Genomic DNA, 19,828 nt, shown 5'->3' on the forward strand with positions numbered 1-19,828 from the left:
AAAAATATGGATAATTTTGTCCCGATTTATCGATTCTTCCAAATGGCATATCGTCTCAGCCTTAATGTGAATCTCTCACACATGGAGCGGACAGCATCTGAATCTCCGCATTGTACATTTAGAATTCAAATGTCAACGTTATGAGCGAAGCTTCGAACTATTCGCTACGGCCCTGGACTCCTGCCTGAAACGCCTTCTCCTCGTCTGTTGTCTCACTAACCGCTTATTTTAAAGTGAGAGTTCTAGAAAAGTGCTATATAAATCGAATGTATTATTATTGTTGTTGTTGTATAAACTATATCCTGGAAATATGGTATTATGTTCTATCATGTTATGTTTGGTTGAATGATTGTGATCTAAAAGTACAACTGTTTTTACAATTATTACGTTTTTTTACAATGGGAACAACAATTTAAGAAATGTCATTAAAAAAGTTTGTGTGTGCGTGCATGAACGAGAGAGAGAGAGCGCGAGAGCAGAAGAAAACATGCGCGCGCGAGAGAGAGAGGCGGGGGGGTAATCGACAGACGACCAAGGCCTTGGAGGAACAACATCCCATAATTTCGTTCATGAACATCAGTCTCTCTAGGGACGTCATCATCCATTCATCTATTATTCCTTCATCCCTCGACCCCTCGTCCACACCTCGGAGAGGGGCAGGTGTCCCAAGGGCCAGACCCCTCGTCCAGTACACACATACTGTACATATCCAGTACACACATACTGTACATATCCAGTACACACATACTGTACATATCCAGTACACACATACTGTACATACCCAGTACACACATACTGTACATACCCAGTACACACATACTGTACATACCCAGTACACATACTGTACATATCCAGTACACATACTGTACATATCCAGTACACACATACTGTAAATATCCAGTACACATACTGTACATACCCAGTACACACACACACACTGTACATACCCAGTACACACACACTGTACATATCCAGTACACACATACTGTACACACCCAGTACACACATACTGTACATACCCAGTACACACATACTGTACATACCCAGTACACATACTGTACATACCCAGTACACATACTGTACATACCCAGTACACACATACTGTACATACCCAGTACACACATACTGTACATACCCAGTACACATACTGTACATACCCAGTACACATACTGTAAATACCCAGTACACATACTGTACATACCCAGTACACACATACTGTACATACCCAGTACACACATACTGTACATACCCAGTACACATACTGTACATACCCAGTACACATACTGTAAATACCCAGTACACACATACTGTACATACCCAGTACACACATACTGTACATATCCAGTACACACATACTGTACATATCCAGTACACACGTACTGTAAATATCCAGTACATACATATTGTACATATCCAGTACACACATACTGTACATACAGTGATTAGATACATTGTTTTTGCTCATAATCCTAGTCCACTGGCACGACTCCTTCTTACACACACAGTTCCTTCATCTCATGGCCTGTACTGTACATACATTAAAAATACATACGAACATTTGACTGTTCATTCCTTTTTACGAGAGTCCCATAAACTGCTCTGTTTAGAATGGTATGTGTGTGTGTGTGTGTGTGGGGGGGGGGGGGGGGAGGATTTACACTGTGGATAGAGGCTCATTGAAAGGTTATATGCATAATAAGTTTCTGTGTGTGTGTGTTGTGCTAGGAGTGTGTGTCCCATCTGTCTGTCCCCTGTGTGTGTGTGTCAGTGTGTATCCGTGTGTGTGTGCATATCTCCTATGTGTGTGTGTCCTGTATGTGTGTGTGCGTATGTGCACTCCTCCAGAATGTATGTGCGTGTGCCTCAATGTGGTGTGTGTGTGTGTGTGTGTGTCAGGGTTCCCATAGACATTGCAAAATGAAATTCAAGGACTTTCGAGTACTTTCCCAAGCACTATTTTTCATTTTAAAAGGGCATTTAAAAGGACACGATTCACTTTAAAATGCAGTTTTTGATTGAAATAAAATTGGATCCAATATTTATGGTTTAAAAAACCAATTTCCGACAATTAGTTACACTTTAGATTAAACAAATAAAATTTCTTGATTCAGAACAATTTGATCATGGATGAACAAAACGTTGAATGCGAATGGTTGATTTGACTTTCAAGGACTTTTTAAGCACCCGTTTTCAAGGAATTCCAGGCCTTGACTTTTTTCTGTAAAAAGATCAAGCACTTTAAGCACTTCAAGGACCTTGTGTGAACCCTGGTGTGTGTGTGCATCAGTCCTATGTGTGTGTGTGTGTGTGTGTGTGTGTGTGTGTGTGTGTCTCTCTAGGAGTGTTGAGACATGTGTGTGTGTCTCTCTCTAGGAGTGTCTCTCTCTCTAGGAGTGTGTCTCTCTCTCTCTAGGAGTGTCTCTCTCTCTAGGAGTGTGTCTCTCTCTCTCTAGGAGTGTGTCTCTCTCTCTCTAGGAGTGTGTCTCTCTCTCTCTAGGAGTCTCTCTCTCTCTAGGAGTGTGTCTCTCTCTCTCTAGGAGTGTGTCTCTCTCTAGGAGTGCTGAGACATGCCGTTGACCAAGCTCCTCAGCTGTTTGACGACCGTCTCGATCAACTTCTGTTTGTCTCTGTCGTTCTTTCGGAACTGAGAGAAGATTGTGTTCTTCTTATTACTGTCCTTCATTCTGGAGAGAGAGAGAGAGAGAGAGAGAGAGAGAGAGAGAGAGAGAGAGAGAGAGAGAGAGAGAGACAGAAACAATCACAACCGTCAATAAAATAATAACAGCAGCAGCGACTGGGGCGACACACAGGACGACACACGGGTTACACGACAGAGGACATCTCATGTCATGCAAAGACGGCTGACTGATGGACTTTAGACACACAATAAACAACATAATGATGAGCCATGTACACCAAGTGAGAGAGTGCAGCAACAACAGAGAAAGAAGCACCTACCCTCTGTACACTCTGTGAGCAGAGAGAAAGAGAGAGAGAGGGGAGAGGGAAGAGAGAGGTAGAGAGAGACAGAGGTAGAGAGAGAGAGACACAGAGAGAGACAGGGGTAAAGAGAGACAAAGATGTAGAGAGAGACAGGGAGAGAGAGACAGAGACAGAAGTATAGAGAGAGATAGAGAGAGGTAGAGACAGAGAGAGAGAGAGATAGAGACAGAGAGACAGACAGAGGGAGAGAGACAGAGACAGAGAGTGAGAGAGAGAGAGAGAGAGAGAGAGAGAGAGAGAGAGAGAGAGAGAGAGAGAGAGAGAGAGAGAGAGAGAGAGAGAGAGAGAGAGAGAGAGAGAGAGAGAGAGAGAGAGAGAGAGAGAGAGAGAGAGAGAGAGAGAACACAGTAGTGAACACAGTGGATAGTGGTAACCATGCTATACTGACAACAGGCTGGAGGACAGGACAGCTACTGAGAAACTCTGCTTTTAAACTGGAACAGAGGGTGAGCTGCTTGATCTGTTAGTTCATCTAAAATCTGAACTCAGTCTGGTTTCAGGTGAGGTGGTGATATCAGGGGGAGGGAGGGAGGGACCGACCCCATATTGACATTGGATATCGGCCCCGATATGACTACAAAGAGTTGGTTAAAGGGGAACTATCTTATAAATGGCCTTTTTGAGTGTTTAGCATTGTTTCCTAGCTATGTGAACTTATATTAATATGATCTATGTCTCAAAATTCTCATATTGGCGCATTCTTCCAATTCTCCTCTCACAATATTCACCCTCACTGAACTGAGTCGTTTGAAAATGTGCCTATATGTGATGTCAGAGAGACACCGCTGCATGTTAATGTTCAGGGGAACCAGAACCTGCACAGTGGTTTAGGTGGCACCTGCAGCTGCGGCTGCAAAACAGCTCGAAATCTTGAGGTAGAAAAATGCTGTTTTTGAGGACTTGATTAGAAATACAAAACAATGAATAAAAAAAATATATATATTACAGAGGTGTTCCATAGACTCACAGGAATTGTGTAAAAGTGCCCAAATAGTGAAAGAAATAGTAAAATAGTTCCCCTTTAAGGTTAGGGTTAAGTTTAGGCATTGTTTCGGAGTTGGTTAAGGTTAGAAGGGTTAAGTTTATGCGCTGTTTCGGAGTTGGTTAAGGTTAGAAGGGTTAAGTTTATGCGCTGTTTCGGAGTTGGTTAAGGTTAGAGTTTGTCGCAGAGAATGGCAATAGAATGCAGCCTATTTCCGCACTGCAGCTCTCGCACTGCCGCGGTCACATGGGCGTAGTGGCCAATCAGAGAAACGCTGAACACAAGTTGGTTGCCTAAAATATTCACGCGTCCAGGGTGGCAAACATGCTGTCTCCTCAGTCTGTCCCCTCAGTCTGTCTCCTCAGTCTGTCCCCTCAGTCTGTCTCCTCAGTCTGTCTCCTCAGTCTGTCTCCTCAGTCTGTCCCCTCAGTCTGTCTCCTCAGTCTGTCTCCTCAGTCTGTCTGTCTCCTCAGTCTGTCTCCTCAGTCTGTCCCCTCAGTCTGTCTGTCTCCTCAGTCTGTCTCCTCAGTCTGTCTCCTCAGTCTGTCTCCTCAGTCTGTCTGTCTCCTCAGTCTGTCTCCTCAGTCTGTCCCCTCAGTCTGTCTCCTCAGTCTGTCCCCTCAGTCTGTCCCCTCAGTCTGTCCCCTCAGTCTGTCTCCTCAGTCTGTCCCCTCAGTCTGTCTGTCTCCTCAGTCTGTCTCCTCAGTCTGTCTCCTCAGTCTGTCTGTCTCCTCAGTCTGTCTCCTCAGTCTGTCTCCTCAGTCTGTCTCCTCAGTCTGTCTCCTCAGTCTGTCTCCTCAGTCTGTCTCCTCAGTCTGTCTCCTCAGTCTGTCTGTCCCCTCAGTCTGTCTCCTCAGTCTGTCTCCTCAGTCTGTCTCCTCAGTCTGTCTCCTCAGTCTGTCCCCTCAGTCTGTCCCCTCAGTCTGTCTCCTCAGTCTGTCTGTCCCCTCAGTCTGTCCCCTCAGTCTGTCTCCTCAGTCTGTCTGTCTCCTCAGTCTGTCCCCTCAGTCTGTCCCCTCAGTCTGTCTCCTCAGTCTGTCTGTCCCCTCAGTCTGTCCCCTCAGTCTGTCTCCTCAGTCTGTCTGTCTCCTCAGTCTGTCCCCTCAGTCTGTCTCCTCAGTCTGTCTCCTCAGTCTGTCCCCTCAGTCTGTCTCCTCAGTCTGTCTCCTCAGTCTGTCCCCTCAGTCTGTCCCCTCAGTCTGTCCCCTCAGTCTGTCCCCTCAGTCTGTCCCCTCAGCTCAGAGTCTGCCCCCTGCAGGCCACGCCTTGACTGTTCTGACTGAGGGCTTCACATTGTTTGATGGTTAAGCACTTGGGGAGCAGGAGGAACAAAGAGAGGTGGTCAGACTGTCCCGGGTGGGGGAGGGGGACATGTTGGTGTAAACGTGGTCCAATATATTGTCTCCTCTTATTATTAGGAACTAGGGATGCTCAATATTGGCTTTTTTACCGATACCGATATTCCGATATTGTCCAACTCTTAATTTCCGATACCGATATCAACCGATATCAACCGATACCGATATATGCAGGGTTTCCCCCCCCCAAAAAACTGAATAATTTCAGGTAACTAATAATTTCACTGGATATATATATAACAAATATTGTTATTGTTTTTCTTTTTTTTTAAACCGATACCGATATTTTCCGATATCACATTTTACTGCCGATATCGGCCGATAATATCGGACATCCCTATTAGGAACTTAATATAATACCTGAACTCAAGCCCTAATGCACAGGCACTTTGTACTATAAGGGCTAGCACTAGCCGACAGGCACTTTTAAGGCAATATTATGCACTTTTAATGGAGCACTGAGCTCTTTTATGCACTGTAGCATTTTTAGGAACTCACGGCTCGTATGAAATGTTTGTGGAATATTTCTTCTACTTCAGGGATGGCATTGTATGTATTCTTGTATGTTTTTTCCCCACTGTTTTATGCTGAAATGAGCATTGCGCCGAGACAAATCCCAATCAACCATGTGTTGAAATTAGTGCTGTCAATAGATTAAAAAAATGTAACTAATTAATCTCACAATTTTCTGTAATTAATCTAGATTAAAAATAGCATTTTTCTACTTAAGACCGAAGCTTGTAACAGATATTTACTTGAAAAAATCATGGAATTAATGTAAAATCAACACAAAGAAAGTATATTTAGATCCAAAGACTATTTTAATAGCTTTCTTTGAATACAGTTTCTCTCCTGTGAAATAGGCTACAAATGTTCAACAAAACCTCAGCTAGACCTCTTTCTTATATCTGCACAAGCAAATATACTGCTGAAAGTTCAGAACGTTGAAGATTTTTCACTCCATAGATTAATCTAGATTAATTTATTTTAATGCTTTAAATCATTTAAATTAATCTCCAAAGTCAAAACATTAATTTTGACAGCCCTAGTTGTAATGGCACTAAAGTATCTATCTATCTATTTTACAACACGGCTTCCGTAAATATACTTACTTCTCCAGCAGAGCCAGGGCTGTAGCAGGGTTGACTCTCAGGTACTTAGAGGTGGGCTGGCCGTAGTCTGCCAGGTAGGTGGACCAGTCCCAGACCATGAACAGATCCAGAAGCTGGATACACACACACACACACACACAGACACACACACACACACGCGCGCGCGCAAAAAAAAGGTGAAGAAAAACATTTAAACGTCATATACGAAGATGAGAAGTTTCAAGCTGGAGACATAGTTCTGTCTCAGAGTGGGCGAAGCTGTTATGGAAAATGTTAAAGGGCAAAAGATGAGCCGTTTGTATAAATCATTCCGAGTCGTTATTAAAAATAGAAAACATAGTTTATTTCATCTGTGGCCATCACAAATGAAAGTTCAGTTTACAATCAGAGACCGATCATGTTCGCACATAAGAGTCTGACCAGCAAAGTGACCAAGAGGTCTGGGCAGAACGTACGTTAATACACACTTGCAAGACGTAACATTATACATCAGATATGATGATGAAAGTATAAACAAACTGGGTTCTCAGAAGAGAGGAAGTATTAACACCAGCTTGCTTTGGCTGGCTGGGAAGATAACCTTGGTACCTTCGGACCTTCGGACCTTCGGACCTTCGGACACACACATTATACTAGCTGGCCATATTGAACCAGTCAAGCTGTACAAAGATAAAATGATATCTCAACACAGATCTATAATGACATGATGATATTTTCTACGACAAAGCTTCTACACCTTCTGAGAGAGAGAGAGAGAGAGAGAGAGAGAGAGAGAGAGAGAGAGAGAGAGAGAGAGAGAGAGAGAGAGAGAGACAGACACAGAGAGAGGAAGAGAGACACAGAGAGAGGGGGAGAGAGAGAGACAGGCGGAGAGAGACAGGCAGAGAGAAAGAGAGACACACAGAGAGAGAGAGAGAGAGAGAGAGAGACAGACAGAGAGAGAAAGAGACACAGAGAGAGAGAGAGAGAGAGACATAGAGAGACAGACAGATAGAGAGACAGACAGAGAGACAGATAGAGAGAGACAGACAGACAGACAGAGAGAGAGAGACAGATAGAGAGAGACAGATAGACAGACAGACAGAGAGACAAATAGAGAGAGACAGACAGACAGAGAGAGACAGACAGAAAGACAGAGAGAGATAGAGAGACAGACAGAGAGGAGAGAGGGACAGAGAGAGGAGAGAGACAGAGAGAGGAGAGAGAGACAGACAGAGAGACACATGTGGAGAGAGAGACAGAGAGAGACACCCACTGCACACAAGAAGAGGTGGAAACCGAACTACAACCGAACTACTTCCTAACAACCTGCCCACTATACCAAGACATCAGAGACATATACTTCCCACAAATTGCAAACACCCAAAGAGACTTTGAAAACATGGAAAACAACTCAAAACTCCCATACCTACTGGGAGAAATACAACAATGTGCAAACACAGCAGCAAGAGTTGTGAGCTGCTGTGACAAGAAAAGGACATCCAACGGAATACAACCACCATAAAAGACTGTCAACCATACAAGAAATTCCCTCTGTAATGTACTGATTTCTTTTGATTTCTCTGTTTGATTGTTTTGTTTTGTTTGGCTTTGGCAATGTAAACGTATGTTTCCCATGTCAATAAAGCCCATTTTAATTGAATTGAATTGAAAATGTAATTGACAGACAGATAGAGAGACAGACAGAGAGAGAGACAGATAAAGAGGGCGAAAGGCGGCTGAGAGGGGGTGCTGCTAAATGGTTAACAAGGAGGTGTGAAGAGGAACATTTAAAATGCAGAAAGAGAGATGACCTCCGAGTAACCTAAAAATAAACTACTACCCCCCCCCCCACACACACACACACACACACACACACTCCTGAGTGTATGCTAATGTCATTGACTGAAACAGTTGGGTGTGAGGGTCGTCGTAGAGGCACAGTCAAAGAAGGGCTTAGATCTGAGATGGAGACAGAGAGGCTGAAGATCTGATGGAGACAGAGAGAAGAGAGAGACGGGGCGAGGCTTAGCATTAACACCGCTATTCTCGCCTGGAGTAACTGAAGGAGGATAATAATAATAATGAACTAGACTCATGGAGTCAGTAGGTGTTTATATATAGAGTCAGGATGTTATGTACCTGGACTCGCAGTCAAGAAGCTCAACGGATATTTCAGTAGAACTTGTCTAAACAAAAGTCGTACCAATATCTAATATCAAACTTTTTTATACCACGACGACCCCATTTTATACGGCTCCAACACGGCGTGAGACACCTCTCTCACCTCAGATGGCTGAAGAGATTGGGCACGGGGGCGCCTGATCCTACAGGCCTTCAACAGAGACACGACTGACTGGATGCATCACCATGGACATGTACTTTTCCCCCCTCAGGCAGTAAGACTCATGAACACACAGCCTGCTGCCTGTCTGTCTGCTGCGCGCGTGCGCGAACACACACACACACACACACACACGCACGCACACACACACGCACACACACACACACACACACACACGCACGCACGCACACACACACACACACACACGCACACACACAAAACTATGCGCACACACACACAGAACTATGCACACACAAAGATGGGAGCAATCACATGCTACTCCTGCATCACTATATTGTTTTGTGTATATTTGATTACATTTCAATGCTACTCAAACTTTATTTTTGTGCTTATACTTCATGCTGCCTCTATTGCCTTAGGCCCTTGCATCCATTTACTGCATTTTTCTGGGCGCAAGCGTCTTTTTTCAATTGTTCCCAATGAGGAGGGAGCGTATGCGACCGCATGCGGACGCCTATAGGAAATGCCCTGCGGTCGGCTTCTTTTTTCAGTTAGTTTCAGCTTTTTTGTGCGGCCGCGCCCTGCGTTTAAAGTTGAAAACTTCTGAACTTTTCACGTTTTTTCCCCCCGCCGCAAGCGCTTCATCCCAGCACTACCCAGCGCTCTGCCAGCGTTTTTCAGCTGGAAAAATGCGATAGATGGACGCAAGCCCTTATTGTATTTTATTTAATTTTTTATCCACTTTTTCTCCTATTTTTCTCCCATCCCAATTCCATTGTGCCATTTCTTCCCCTGTCTTGAACGTTGCTCGCATATGCCCCCCACTGGCCGGTTGTAGGGAGGATAGAAGCCTTGCATCACGTGTCCCCTCCGGTACACGAGGAGGCAGCCTGTCACATCTTTTCACCTGCCAGCGCGGACTCTCATTGGTGAGGTGTAACGTGTGGGAGGCCATTTCCTGTCTCTGCTGTGCAGGCGTCCCCCAACCGACCTGTAGGAGTCGCTGTCCACAACGTCCAGATTACCACCCATTGACTTCCACCCGCTAACTCTGCCAATTGAGTTAGTATGACGGCTGGCCCAAGCCGGAGGCAACGCCGACAGCCGGAGTCGAACCCGGTGTCTCTTGCGTTGGTGACGAGCGCAATGTCCTCTGCGCCACCCAGCCGCGCTAGTGTATTTTACGCCTTATTTTATTTGAAATAAATGCCATTGCTGCTTTAAGGTGGAGGAGCCTAAGAATGTCACTGTCCTTCACTCCTGTACATGAAGACGTGACTGATGAAAGAATCTGAATCTGACCTGGTAAGACATGTATACAGTTAGTCCCTCCCTCTCTCTATGCTGAGTGACAGGTGTAACGTCAGGTCTTGACCTTTGACCTAAAGCACAGGGCAGGTTAGTTGTGAGGTTAAGCCTCGTTGGCATCCAGACTTACTGTCTATAGTCTATACTAGTGTGTGTCTCTCTCTCCCTCCCTCTCTCTGTACTAGTGCACATTGTTAACCCATATAGTGTTATTAGTTTCTACACAATATGATATGCATGTCATATTTCTAGATACCTGATTGGTTGCCCAGCAGGAATTCTATTTAGAGAGAAATCCCCTCTAACCCTTTCACTGCCACACTACCAAATGGTTAACCCTTTCACTGCGACAATACAGAAGGTTAACCCTTTCACTGCGACAATACAGAAAGTTAACCCTTTCACTGCCACACTACCAAATGGTTAACCCGTTCACTGCGACAATACAGAAGGTTAACCCTTTCACTGACACACTACCAAATGGTTAACCATTTCACTGTGACAATAGAGAAGGTTAACCCTTTCACTGCCACACTACCAAATGGTTAACCCTTTCACTGTGACAATAGAGAAGGTTAACCCTTTCACTGCCACACTACCAAATGGTTAACCCTTTCACTGCGACACTACCAAATGGTTAACCCTTTTACTGCCACATGACAATACCAAATGGTTAACCATTTCACTGCGACAATACCAAAGGGTTAACCCTTTCACTGCGACAATACATAAGGTTAACCCTTTCACTGTCACACAACAAATGGTTAACCCGTTCACTGCCACACTACCAAATGGTTAACCCTTTCACTGTGACAATACAGAAGGTTAACCCTTTTACTGCCACACTACCAAATGGTTAACCCTTTCACTACCACACTACCAAATGGTCAACCCTTTCACTGCAACACACAGAAGGTTAACCCTTTCACTGCCACACTACAAAGGGTTAACACTTTCACTACCAAATGGTTAACCCTTTCACTGCCACACTACAAAGGGTTAGCACTTTCACTACCAAATGGTTAACCATTTCACTGCGACAATACAGCAAGTTAACCCTTTCACTGCGACAATACAGAAGGTTAACCCTTTCACTGCCACACGACAAAGGGTTAAGACAACGTGTACTAAAATGTCCTTACATAAATGATATATTACATGATACATAATATATTAAATATATGACATACATGTATATATTCTTCTCTTCAGAGCAGCAGAGGCATGTCCTCTGAGTGACCTTGTCTTGCTGAAGCAGAGGCTCTCCACCCCGGGCTCAGATTATCAGGTCAACAGCAGCCAGAGTGCCGGGACAGACCCACATACCACTGTTTACTATCCACTTAGTGTGTGTGTGTGTGTGTGTGTGTGTGTGTGTGTGTGTGTGTGTGTGTGTGTGTGTGTGTGTGTGTGTGTGTGTGTGCGTGTGTGTGTGTGTGTGTGTGTGTGTGTGTGTGTGTGTGTGTGTGTGTGTGTGTGTGTGTGTGTGTGTGTGTGCGTGCGTGTGCACGTGCGTGTGTAAGAGAGCCGGCACCACGCCCATTAAAGCCCAGCCAAAGGGCCCCTCTCTCTAATCTGGGCTGGTCTGGGTTTAAAGACAGGTGAACTTCAGGACAGGTGAAAGGTGAACAGGTGATGCAGACTCTTGGATAAGACAGGCAGGGACGTGAGACAGGCAGGGACGTGAGACAGGCAGGGACGTGAGACAGGCAGGGACGTGAGACAGGCAGGGACGTGAGACAGGCAGGGACGTGAGACAGGCCGGGACGTGAGACAGGCAGGGACGTGAGACAGGCAGGGACGTGAGACAGGCAGCGACGTGAGACAGGCAGGGACGTGAGACAGGCAGCGACGTGAGACAGGCAGGGACGTGAGACAGGCAGGGACGTGAGACAGGCAGGGACGTGAGACAGGCAGGGACGTGAGACAGGCCGGGACGTGAGACAGGCCGGGACGTGAGACAGGCAGGGACGTGAGACAGGCAGGGACGTGAGACAGGCAGGGACGTGAGACAGGCAGGGACGTGAGACAGGCAGGGACGTGAGACAGGCAGGGACGTGAGACAGGCAGGGACGTGAGACAGGCAGCGACGTGAGACAGGCAGGGACGTGAGACAGCTTCGATAGTTCAGCTCTACAACAGGGACGTGAGACAGCTTCGATAGTTCAGCTCTACAACAGGGACGTGAGACAGCTTAGATAGTTCAGCTCTACAACAGGGACGTGAGACAGCTTCGATAGTTCAGCTCTACAACAGGGACGTGAGACAGCTTAGATAGTTCAGCTCTACAACAGGGACGTGAGACAGCTTCGATAGTTCAGCTCTACAACAGGGACGTGAGACAGCTTCGATAGTTCAGCTCTACAACAGCGTGTGGCTCAGGAACTACACGTTTGTCCTGGGAAGATTAAAATGGGCCTGTCAATCATTTTATTTCTTTTTTTTTAATTATTTCTTTTAAATACAAGAATCACATACACAAAAAAAGACAATCAACAAGCAGGGTTCCCACAGACATTGCAAAATAAAATGCAAGGACTTTTCCAAATAATTTTTTTTTAATTGCTGTTTTTTATATAGAAAAAAAAACGGATCCAATATTTATGGCTTAAAACCAATTTCCGACAATTAGTTACACTTTAAATAAAAAATAAAAAGTCCTGTCGACTTCCCTTTAAAACATAGGTGAACCTCTCAAGAGGGAAGATCCAAGGTCCAATACAATTTTAAACCATTGAGGAACAGTGGGTTTCTTTCTTTTTCTTTGTATCCATACATGTAGTATTGTTGAACAAGCTGAATAGGGTTGGAGAGAGGAATATAAACCTACTCCGTAACCTTTTGTAACAGTGTAGGGTTGGAGAGAGGAATATAAACCTACTCCGTAACCTTTTGTAACAGTGTAGGGTTGGAGAGAGGAATATAAACCTACTCCGTAACCTTTTGTAACAGTGTAGGGTTGGAGAGAGGAATATAAACCTACTCCGTAACCTTTTGTAACAGTGTAGGGTTGGAGAGAGGAATATAAACCTACTCCGTAACCTTTTGTAACAGTGTAGGGTTGGAGGGGGGATATACCGGTACTGTACATGGGGTATATATTAGCAGCATTTAAACATATTTACACATCAACAAAAGTCTACACTAGTATTTGTCATATGAACCTCTTAACAGGTGGGCAGAGAAGTGGCAATCTTTTAACTTGAACTTGAGGACTGCATACTTTTTTTTGCAAAGCTTAGCTTTATACTTTATACGTATAACATTCTGAAGTTACTAATGCAAAAAAGGATAATCACTTTTAGTGCTACTGAAATAGAGTAACAGAGGTTTGAATTTAGAGTTGAACTTGAACTTGTGTACTCACATTTCTCTTTAGTGGTTGCCAGATTCCAGATTCCATTATTCCAGCATAGAGGTATGAGCTGGAAAACACTGCGTTTCCATAGCCTGAAGTCTTATGTAGTACAGGTCCATATTGAATAAGAATCTGTTCAGAAATGAGTGCTTGAGAAAGGTTTTAGTAAACTGGAAAAGAAAGTTCCAAAATCCTCCGTGGCCATCCACCTCTGTGCGTTCTGAAGATTAAGTCACAACCTTTTTTCGCTCGTCAATTTTCATCTACTTCCTATATTCGCAACCCCCCCCCCCCATGTGGGGTATCGTTGGAAGCGGACACTCGTTGGCTACAACGCTGACCAATAATTTTCGCCATCAGCAGTGATTGCTCAGTTCTCGAGCGTGAACTTGAGAATGAATGGCCGTGGATGAGGAAATGGATTTGGAAGAGCTTTTTTTTTGGCACACAGTTTACCTGGATCTCTAGTAGACTTGGGCGGTATGATGGTATTACGGTATACCAAGGTATTTCGAAATCCCGTCGGTATGATTTTCAATACCGTGACGTCACAGACAAATCACAGATGCGTTTCCTTCTATTACACTGACACAGAGTTATATAACAGGGACGGCGTTGCTTGTAGTGCACAGCACGCCCCAGCAGAGGGCAGGGCAGTCTGTCTTTCCCTCTCTCAGTCAGAGCTCAGCAGAGCCACGCGCGTGTTCCCGTCGGTCGCCCATCTCGCGTGTGTTAATCTGCACGACAAATAAAGACTTATTCTTCTATAGAATGCGGTTATGGACCGATGGCAGTCCGTTTATTAAGGTCGAATGGATGGATCACTAACTTCCAGACATTGAATGATTGAGGAATCGGGAAACGGAGCGTTTTTCTAATGTTTTGAAATGGATTCGTGCATTTCGTGCGTTGTTTGGGTACCGGTAAGTAAGTTATGTTATAGCGATTGGAAGATGAACGTACGAGTTATGAATGCCGGGAGTGTATGTTTGGTAAACCATTCCAGTTCGACTGTGATTCACTACATGGGTTTAACGGCTTAAGCTGGGTTTTGATGATCACTTAATCAATGCAGAATCAATTTTATGCGTCTGTATGTGTAGTTGTGTACTACTGTCGTGAGTTTGTGACTCACATTGCTCTAATTTCAGCCTCCGCTATACGTTATTTGTTCCGTATGACTCGTTTCATATCTGTGTGTCTCGAATGTGCGCGCTGATTTGTTTACTTTGGCAACACGGGTCGCTAAGGAATTTAGGTTTGAGGTTGAAGAAAGTGCACTTTTAGGTTGAAAGAACGGCCCTAATGTCAACGTGTTTCAATATAAGCGTTATGTATGGTGATAACGAGTATATTGTTAACTTAGCTCTGCGCCCTCCCTCCCCCCGCTGATGAAAGTGATAACGTCATAATGATAAAATGATACCGCCCAAGCCTAATCTCTAGCAAAGACCCATTTCTGGACAGATTTTTATAGAATTTGGACCTGTACTACACAAGACTTCAGTCTATGGATCTGCAGTGTTTTTCAGCTTATACCTATTTTTTTATATACCGGTATATATATTTTTGGGGGATATTGCAACCACTACAGAAAAATGTGAGTACACAAGTTCAACTCAAGTTCAGACCTGTTACTCTATTTCAGTAGCACTAAAAGTGAATTTCCTTTTTTGCATTAGTAACTTCAGAATGTTATCTTTCAAAAGAGACCAGGCTTATGCATGTGCTATACATATAAAGTATGCAGTCCTCAAGTTCAAGTAAAAAAAAATGCCACTTTTCTGGGTGCCTGTTAAGAGGTTAATGGTTAATAGGCAGTAATCAGTTATATATAGCTTACCTTATTTGATTATATATATTCTATTACCGTACTTTTCGCACTATAAGCCGCACCTGACTATAAGCCGCAGCAGCTAAATTGAATGATGTGTACATATATAAGCCGCACTGGACTATAAGCCGCAGGTGTTTTAATGTTTAATTACCATATGTAATTAGCATTGGGACACAATACTGTCGGACAAATAACAAGAATTAACTCATTTACAAGTTGTATTAAGTTTAGCAAATAAGGGAACAGATAAATAACATTTCAATGCAGTCAAAAAAGCAATATTTAGATTTTAACATTTTCGGGTTTGGTCACGTCGAGTCACATATAAGCCGCACCGTTAAATATAAGCCGCAGGGTCGAAAAATTGGGGAAAAAGCCGCGGCTTATAGTCCGAAAAGTACGGTATTTCTTTTTCTTTTAAAAATGTTATTTATAGTGCATAGATGTGTGAGAACCTTCTCCATGTGGTAAGGCCTAAGCCTTCGTTGTACTGAGGTACTGAATTGATACACTGTCTCATCAGGAGGGAAAACTATGACCTTGAAAGTCCACATTGGTTTTAAGTTATTTGAAAGACAAGAGGGTTCCCTTGTGAAAAAGATAAGTAATTGATACATTTTACTCCACGCTTGGAAATCATTATATATACAGTACATGCTGGGGTTTAATCCGGGTTATTTACTATGAGAGGAATACACCAAAGGAATACCTTGTTGCTACCTGAAATGCTGTTATAACATGGCCCCAGGATCTAAGGGAGTTGCCAACTATAGGATTTTCGTTGGAGATTGGAAGGTGTTTCGTGTCTCCTAGGAAGGGGAGACTTGGCAAAGACACAGGCATACGTTCTTCAGCATGCAGACCAAGCCAGAGCAAAGTGGGCTCTTATCCACTCAGAAATAGCTTTAATTTGAAAGGACCAATAATAAAACTGGAAATTGGTAACAGCTAACCTTCCTAAAACTATTGAGATTCATTCTTTCTAACTTTATGGTGAGACGCTCCCTGTTCCAGACAAACTTGGGCATAGCTCATTGAAGGGTTTTAAAAAATTTGCTTGGGATGAAGTTAGGTATTATTAACATAGGATAAAGCATTCTAGAGAGAACATTCATTTTGACAACTGCAATTCACCCCAGAAAAGATATGGGCAGAGAGGACCATCTGATCAATCATCCTTGGTTTATCAGTGTTGGGTGTAGATTAAACTTAGCCAGGTAATATAGATACTTCCTGGGTATTTAAAGCCGTCTAATGAGACCATAAAGGGAGATACTGCCATAACCCCAGATTCTCTGCAATTCCCGAGGGGGAAAGCAACTGACTTATACAAATTAAATGTATAACCGGAGAAGGTTAAAATCTTCTATTACTTCTAAATATTTATACATATCTATTTCCTTTTTTAGTATTAAAAATAAGATTTAGTTCTGCAGAAACAGATGGGTTACATTGCCAGGTAAATGTCGATGGGCATGGGTTATTAGTAGGGATGTCCGATATTATCGGCCGACCGATATTATCGGCCGATATCGGCAGTAAAATGTGATATCGGAAAATATCGGTATTTTTTTTTTTTTTTTTTTAACCTTTATTTACCCAGGCAAGCAAGTAAGAACCAATTCTTATTTTATTTATTGTCAAAAGTATGCATGTTGGTTTAATTCAACAACTTGTATGTTAATTTGAACTTTTTTAATGATCATATTTTGCACAGATAATGCTTACATTTAGAAAGCCTTTTGAATGCATCCAGTGAAATTATTAGTTACCTGAAATTATTCCGTTTTTTTGGGGGGAAACCCTGCATATATCGGTATCGGTTGATATCGGTATCGTATCGGTATCGGAAATTAAGAGTTGGACAATATCGGAATATCGGTATCGGTAAAAAAGCCAATATCGAGCATCCCTAGTTATTAGTAACTCCATAGACACCACAGCGTGGTCTAGGAATTGACCCAATGTTAGACTTTTTAACAGAACCTACCATGTGGCCAGGAATGAGATGGTAAATTGACTACATTTATACAGCAGCTGTTAAGTTAAAGCTATTACTTTTTACTTCTTACGTTTAGTACTATATTTTATTCGTATGACTTTTTTTTTATCATGTCTATCTTTCATTTTATTATTTGTATTTTTGCACAATCTAGGCGGGCATGGCCACCTACATTTCACTACATGTCTTGCGTATGTATGTGACAAATAAAACCCTTGGATCTTGAATCTTAAGTGCTTTACAATGTATGCCTCACACACACACACCGAACGACGGAGGCGACCAAGCAAGGTGCCAATTTGTTCTTCTCAAGGACACCTTCTTTACCAGACGACCGCTTTATCCACTGTTGCCTATAGGAAGAAATCTAATCTGGAGTCAAATCTAATCCGGAGTAACAATCATGTGCATTGAATAAAATGTTAAATATTTGGATGATGGATTGAGGACAAATATCCACCCAACTATGTTCCTTCACCCTTTTAGATCCAGTGAGACCAGTAGGTAGAGAGAGAGTGAGACCAGTAGGTAGAGAGAGAGTGAGACCAGTAGGTAGAGAGAGAGTGAGACCAGTAGGTAGAGAGAGAGTGAGACCAGCAGGTAGAGAGAGAGTGAGACCAGTAGGTAGAGAGAGAGTGAGACCAGCAGGTAGAGAGAGAGTGAGACCAGTAGGTAGAGAGAGAGTGAGACCAGTAGGTAGAGAGAGTGAGACCAGTAGGTAGAGAGAGAGTGAGACCAGTAGGTAGAGAGAGTGAGACCAGTAGGTAGAGAGAGAGTGAGACCAGTAGGTAGAGAGAGAGTGAGACCAGTAGGTAGAGAGAGAGCGAGAGAGAGAGCGAGAGAGAGAGAAACATGGGTACATAAGAATAGTGTGTGTGTGGTCAGGACAGACAGGGTTATGGTGAGACAGGTAGTTTACCTGTCTGAGGTCAATGAAGGCCAGCTGTAGTGTGTCTCCCTGGAAACCAGGAACTGGTTCTGAACTGGCAAACACTGAAAAGACACAGTTATATATATTATATTAGCAATATATATATTTGAGCTATATAGTAATGTATTATAGTGTGTCTCCCTAGATGCAGACCCCCTCATGGTGGAGCCGCCCTCTGGGCGATGTTACTTTTGTTTTTATGATTTTGATCAGATAGTTCAGATGCTCAAACCGTGAGGCATGGGAGGGGCTGAGCCTGACTCTCAGTCTCTCAGTCTCTCTCTCTCTCTCTCTCTCTCTCTCTCTCTCTCTCTCTCTCTCTCTCTCTCTCTCTCTCTCTCTCTATCTCTCTCTCTCTCTCACAGCAAGCAATTGTCCTTCATTCTCTCTCTCTCTCACACTCTCACACAGGCAGCATGTTGTTGTCATTGACAACTCACATAAGCAGGGCCGGACTGGGGAAATAATTCAGGCTGGGAAATATAGTGTGAAATATAGCCCCAGTCAGGCCACTTTCTAAGTGGGGGTCCCCCACCAGGAATTATTTTGTTACAAAGACTTACCTACGTAATTTCCTGCATTCTGGTTCAGATTCAGATTTCTTTATTCGCCATATTGTACAGGTACAAATGGAACGTGATTTGACGTTTCAGTGCATGATTGATTTTTTCACAAATAGGAACAACATAATAATAATAATAATAATAATAATAATAATAATAATAATAATAATAATAATAATAATAATAATAATGATAAATAAATAAGTGCAAAACAGGACAGAACAGTGAGACAACAATAAGACAGTAAAGTGCAGTGGTAGGGGACATGGATACAGTGCAGCACATGGTGCAGGCATTTTTGAAAATTTACCCTTTAAATCCCAGTTTGTGTGATGGCATCACAAATTATTGTTAAAAAAAACACACAAAAAGTTAAATATTTTCAATATATCAAATGCAAAGTAAATTGTTCTGGGGGGGATTATTACAGGCTAGGCATGTGTCAATGATTAGCAACAACACAGATTTTGATGGATTTTTGTAAATGTCAGATTTAACAACAACTCTTTTCAGAACCACTGGTCTAAACACATGGAGAGTACTGCTCTCTCTCTCTCTCTCTCTCTGGATGTGTGTGTGTGTGTGTGTGTGTGTGTGTGTGTGTGTGTGTGTGTGTGTGTGTGTGTGTGTGTGTGTGTGTGTGTGTGTGTGTGTGTGTGTGTGTGTGTGTGTGCATGCATGTGTGTGTGTGTGCACATGTCTATGTGTTTGTGCGTGTTGAGGTTATTGAGTTCCTGCACTCCCTCTACCCTTCATCCAGCATCCATCCATCCAGCATCCATAAAGTTGGCATGTCTGTGAAGGGGAGACGTGGGTATTCACAATGAAAACCTGTGAAGGCTGTGCCTTCTACCCCCCTTGCAGACAACAAGATACCAATGGATTCCTTTGGTTGTCAAGGCTGGGAAAGTTAGCTGATCAACTGCCGGATCAGTCGGGATTATGCGAGCCAAAAAATAAAACAGGAGAGGAGAGGGGAGGAGGAGAGGAGAGAAGAGTGGGAGATAAGAGGGGTGATGAGAGGAGAGAAGAGTGGGAGATAAGAGGGGTGATGAGAGGAGAGGAGAGTGGGAGGTAAGAGGGGTGATGA

At 43.4% G+C, this 19,828-nt stretch overlaps 1 protein-coding gene across 1 annotated transcript in view; it reads right to left on the reverse strand.

The window, feature by feature from the left end:
* Nucleotides 1–1,229: 1,229 nt before the first annotated feature.
* The window catches only part of LOC311241641 (exocyst complex component 6-like), a gene marked incomplete at its 5' end in the record, with an annotated part of 58,061 nt that continues 39,462 nt past the window's right edge, over nt 1,230–19,828 (reverse strand). The window contains 3 exons of the mRNA XM_084330518.1: nt 1,230–2,684; nt 6,456–6,568; nt 18,164–18,237. Coding sequence (XP_084186644.1) covers nt 2,552–2,684; nt 6,456–6,568; nt 18,164–18,237 — 320 coding nt within the window. The 3' untranslated portion in view covers nt 1,230–2,551. The remainder of the gene's footprint in view (nt 2,685–6,455; nt 6,569–18,163; nt 18,238–19,828) is intronic.

This window comes from Notolepis coatsorum (assembly GCF_963971535.1).
Source record: "Notolepis coatsorum genome assembly, chromosome: 15".
Lineage (NCBI taxonomy): Eukaryota > Metazoa > Chordata > Actinopteri > Aulopiformes > Paralepididae > Notolepis > Notolepis coatsorum.